The following is a 4,637-nucleotide window of genomic DNA, read 5'->3' on the forward strand; positions in this document are numbered from 1 at the left end:
CAAAATTTCAAACCCTTATTATTTATGTAATCAATTGACAATATGTTACCATTTGATGTAACAAGTAATAATGTATGCGGTGTCGGTATTCATGATGTGTTGAATGACATTGAAATTTCACACAGAATCAAATGGAAAATGTAGACAGTAATAATGTATACAGTGTCGGTAATCATGATGTGTTGAATGACGTCAAAACCTCACATAGACTCAAATGTACAATACATATAAATTTTTTTAATTTGTTTATCAAATAACAGGAGTTACGATAGCGTAACAACCCGATGTATACATAAAGTTACCTCCAAGGGCCTTTGACCTAGTGGTTTCAACGACTCGGATAAAAGATTTTCCCTTATAAAGGTTGTGAGTTCAGGTCATGTGATTCTCGTGTAATTTAAGAGTTGATTTTTAGAGTGTGTTAATTTAAAAGAAATATCAAAGTTACTAATTCAAGAAGAACAAAAAAAACATTACAAAGTATATTTAGACAAAAAGACACATTTTTGTTTGTTAGTCTTCCTTTGTATTGTTACCATTTTTGACCCATGAGCTTTGAATTTAGTATTAGCCTTAAATAGATCATTTCAACAAAATAAAAAAATTAATCAGAATTTACAAGATCCGAGAGGATGAAAATTCGACACCGGCTTCTCTCAGCCGAGTTTACAGTGAAGCCTAATAGCTATGATCTTTCACATACTAACCTAAAATCATGACCTGACCTGACCCGATCCGACTAAAGCGGCCCAAGGATGTTGCATCCTTGCATAGTTGCATATAATCCGCTAAAGACTCAGATGCAAATCAAGCCCAAATGTATCATCAAAGCTAGGCCCACCATCCCCTCTTGAAAACCTACTCAACAAAGGCCCATCTTCATGATGCAATCGATAATTGGGCTGAGGCCCAATATTATTCAATGGTGGTTCTCCTACACTGCTGGTGTAGGATAACGCCCCTGGTCCTCTCCCTCCATGTGACACGTGGAACCCCGGCGCGGCGCGTGGGACGTAGACCCACGTCGGGGACGCCACAGCCGAAGACGGTACAACCATAGGACCGGTTTGTGTAAGGAGATGCGGCGGTGGAGCAAAAGCGGAGATAATAGGGTTTCTAATATACGAAACGGCAGCGTTTCTAGTTGCTTGCATCTGAGCACGCTTTAACTGTTGACGTTCCTTTTTATGGGCGTTTTGATGACCACCTAACGCTTGTGAGTTAGCAAACTCCCTGCAACAGTATTGGCACTCGTATTTTCTACCCTCGGAGTCTGGTGATCCCGAGGGTGTTTTGGTGGAATCAACAACTTCTTCATGATCTTCACATACGTTGAAGCCAAAGATCTTTAAATTAGTTGTGTTGTTTGTGGTTTTGGATTGATAGTGATCAATATCTGCCATGTTAAACATTTATATATAATAATATAAATATATAAACACTTGAAGACAAAGATATAGATTAGAAAAGGGTTTGATGTTTTAAGGAGAGAAAGAACATGAGATGTGTGTGTACTAGGAGAGGTGTTGCATGGAAGGTGGTATTTATAAGGTTTTTTTTTTGTGATAGTCGCGGACATACCAAGAACAGAAAAAAAATATTGTGCAAATTTATGAAAAGGAACAAAAAACAAAAGTTGGTCCCACGTTAGATGCACTTGTCTCTGCCGAATTCACTTGTTTATCTTTTTTACTATATTATAATAATAATAACTAGTTTTAGAACAAAAGAAATATAAGTTAAATAATTAAATTTAAAAAAAAGACTATATTTTATTAAATAAAATGATTTTATAAGTTCAAACTATATTTTTAAATGGAATATTTATATGAACATGTGGTGTATTTCCATACAATTTTTTCATAATCATAAACAAGATGCACCTATTGTTTTTATACGTTGTAATTATATATGTTTTTTTAATAAAATAGCAAATTTTACCTGATATCTATGAGGGTTCACCCACCCCGGTTACAACATTCCTTTCTATTGCGTCTAAAATTTCTATTTTTGCTAATATTTCACTTCTTTCTATTTATGGTTCTTATGAAGTTACATTGCAACAAATTTTCTTTTTTTGCAACATTGCTTCTATGATCTTAGAAGCGCTGGCCGTCATGGCCCATACGAAAGTCAAAAGATTTCTAGCTCATAGTTTAATTGGAGATGTAGGTTATATTCGTGCTGGTTTCTCGTGTGGAACCATAGAAGGAATTCAATCACTATTAATTGGTATATTTATTTATGCATCAATGACGATAGATGCGTTCGCCATAGTTTCAGCATTACGGCAAAGTCGTGCCAAATATATAGCGGATTTGGGCGCTCTAGCCAAAACGAATCCAATTTCAGCTGCTACCTTCTCCATTACTATGTTCTCCTACGCAGAAATACCCCCGTTAGCCGGCTTTGGTAGCAAATTCTATTTGTTCTTCACCGCTAAAAAAATCAGATGACAAGATGTTTTATTGTGAATAACATAAAAAAAATCAAGAATATTATATATAAAATTAGCATGAGTAAACACGTTTTTGTATTCAGTTTCGAAAGAAATAGATGAAAACTCCATAAAAGCAATGGGGGTTGAATGAATATGTAAGAATAAAATTAATACTAATTCATAATTTTTTCTTTTCTTTATCATCTTAGACCTACAAATATTGTTTATTGAATTCTATCACATTCATCTCCTACACTCAAAAACATATATAAATTGATTTAATAAAAAAAAGTAGATATGATTTTATTATATATATATATATACTAGGTTAGCTACCCATGTAGCACACGGGTTATAATAAATAAAATTATTTAAATAATAACACAATTTAAATACAAAAAATATGTTCAAAAGATATAAAGATATATTATATTGAAGAATAAATTACAAATTACACAATATGAAAATAAAAGTTGTTAGAAAAATGATAAATCTTTAATTATATCTTTGTACACAATATTTGTAGTTTTATATGTAACTTTACTATCTATATCAAACTTAGTAGTTTAACATCGTTTCTGTTTATAACTCTAGATAATGCAGCACATAACTGCCATGAGTTAAAATAAATTGTCTCAAAAACAAACCAACCTTCTATAATGATTAACATTAGCTTTTATTAATCTTCAATGCAAAATAAAAATAAAGTGAAAATTTCATACTTTGAAATTAATCATTTTATCTAAAGGTATACGATTTTTTTAAGAATAAAAGTGTGAGTTCCAATATTACTTTCGGATATGATTTCGGCTTTTATAACACGGTTATCATATTGTATTTACACATATAGTTTAGTTTCATTACATAGACCAATTTTCTAATTAATATTATAAGCAACATTACTTCAACGTCGACTCTCATGACTAATCTATAACTTGACAACGATTTTGAGGTCATTTAAAACATCAGGAAATTAATACTTTCTTGTAACGTATCATTTTATGACTGATAAACATGGATAGCGAACGCTTACTAATTTCTTGAACGACCTTATTTTTCGGTACAAGTATAACTCGCTCACTAAAGAAATCTGTATTTTTAAAATCTTCAATAATAGAAGAATACGCAAAGTCAATTTATCATATGATTAATATTTTGCTAATGTCTAACATGTGTATTCCAAAGATAAGTTGTTTTATCCACCTAAAAAACCAAAACATATAGTCTAGTGTTCATATTTTTGTGGATTTTTAAGATGATTAACTTAACATAAATAATGGGTTAATGAAATAGTTAATTAAAAAAGAAGTTGTAAATGACTCATTTTTTAAACCAACCCGTGGACCGAACTCATTTTAATCGTAAATTATTTTGACTTGAACAATGTTTGATATTTTAACTAGTTAAAGAAAACTGCTTGTTTAAGTTAACATAAACACTAAGAATATATCAAAAGTGAATTTGTCTTTTCAGGGTTTGAAAGAAAAAGTCTTGTAATTTAGTAAATAATCACATATATTTAGTAAGTTAAAGTTTATTGACATTTGATTTTAAAATTAATCTTGCCTCTTCATCCAATAATATCATTTTTATAAAACCTTAATTAATATAATATATTTAAAACCTTCATATTTGGAAGCATTATTCAATATCAATGTGAAAATTGGTTATTTATAAAAAAACTTAACGTTAATAGCTAATATATTTATATAAAACAAAATAACATATTTATGTTGGTATTAAATTGTTTAAATTAGGAAAAAATATATTACTAGAAAAATAAAAGATTAAAAAGTTAAAAATGAAATACAAAATTATTAATAAGAAAAAGAATTGTCAAAGATATTTAATATGAGAGACAGGAGGGAAAATTTTTGTAAGGTTTAATTTGGTGATGACATGTGTCACATAGTAAGTTTTATTTATTATATAGTACTAGGTTAGTTACCCGTGTGCTACATGAGTTAGAATAAGTAATTTTTTTTAAATAATAACATAATGTGAAATTCGAAAAAAATGTATCACATATATAAAAATATATTATACGGTATAAAAATTACATATTACGCAATTTGAAAATAAAAAGTTGTTAGAAAATTCATAAATCATAAATTATTTCTTTGTTATTTTCTATATCAAAACTTAGTTGTAAATGGCTACTTTTTTAAACTAACTCGTGGACCAAAATTCATTATAA

The 4,637-nt window shown here is 29.7% G+C and overlaps 1 protein-coding gene across 1 annotated transcript; it reads right to left on the minus strand.

Moving 5' to 3' along the window:
- Positions 1 to 543: 543 nt before the first annotated feature.
- LOC143573817 (zinc finger protein GIS3-like) lies at positions 544 to 1,445 on the minus strand. Its single transcript, XM_077058605.1, has one exon. It carries the CDS (start codon positions 1,410 to 1,412, stop codon positions 789 to 791), a length of 624 nt encoding a protein of 207 aa, XP_076914720.1. The 5' UTR covers positions 1,413 to 1,445; the 3' UTR covers positions 544 to 788.
- Between the last annotated feature and the right edge of the window lie 3,192 nt (positions 1,446 to 4,637).

This window comes from Bidens hawaiensis, unplaced genomic scaffold (genome assembly GCF_021521415.1).
Source record: "Bidens hawaiensis isolate Kalapana, Puna unplaced genomic scaffold, B.hawaiensis_p1.1 tig00026648_1, whole genome shotgun sequence".
Lineage (NCBI taxonomy): Eukaryota > Viridiplantae > Streptophyta > Magnoliopsida > Asterales > Asteraceae > Bidens > Bidens hawaiensis.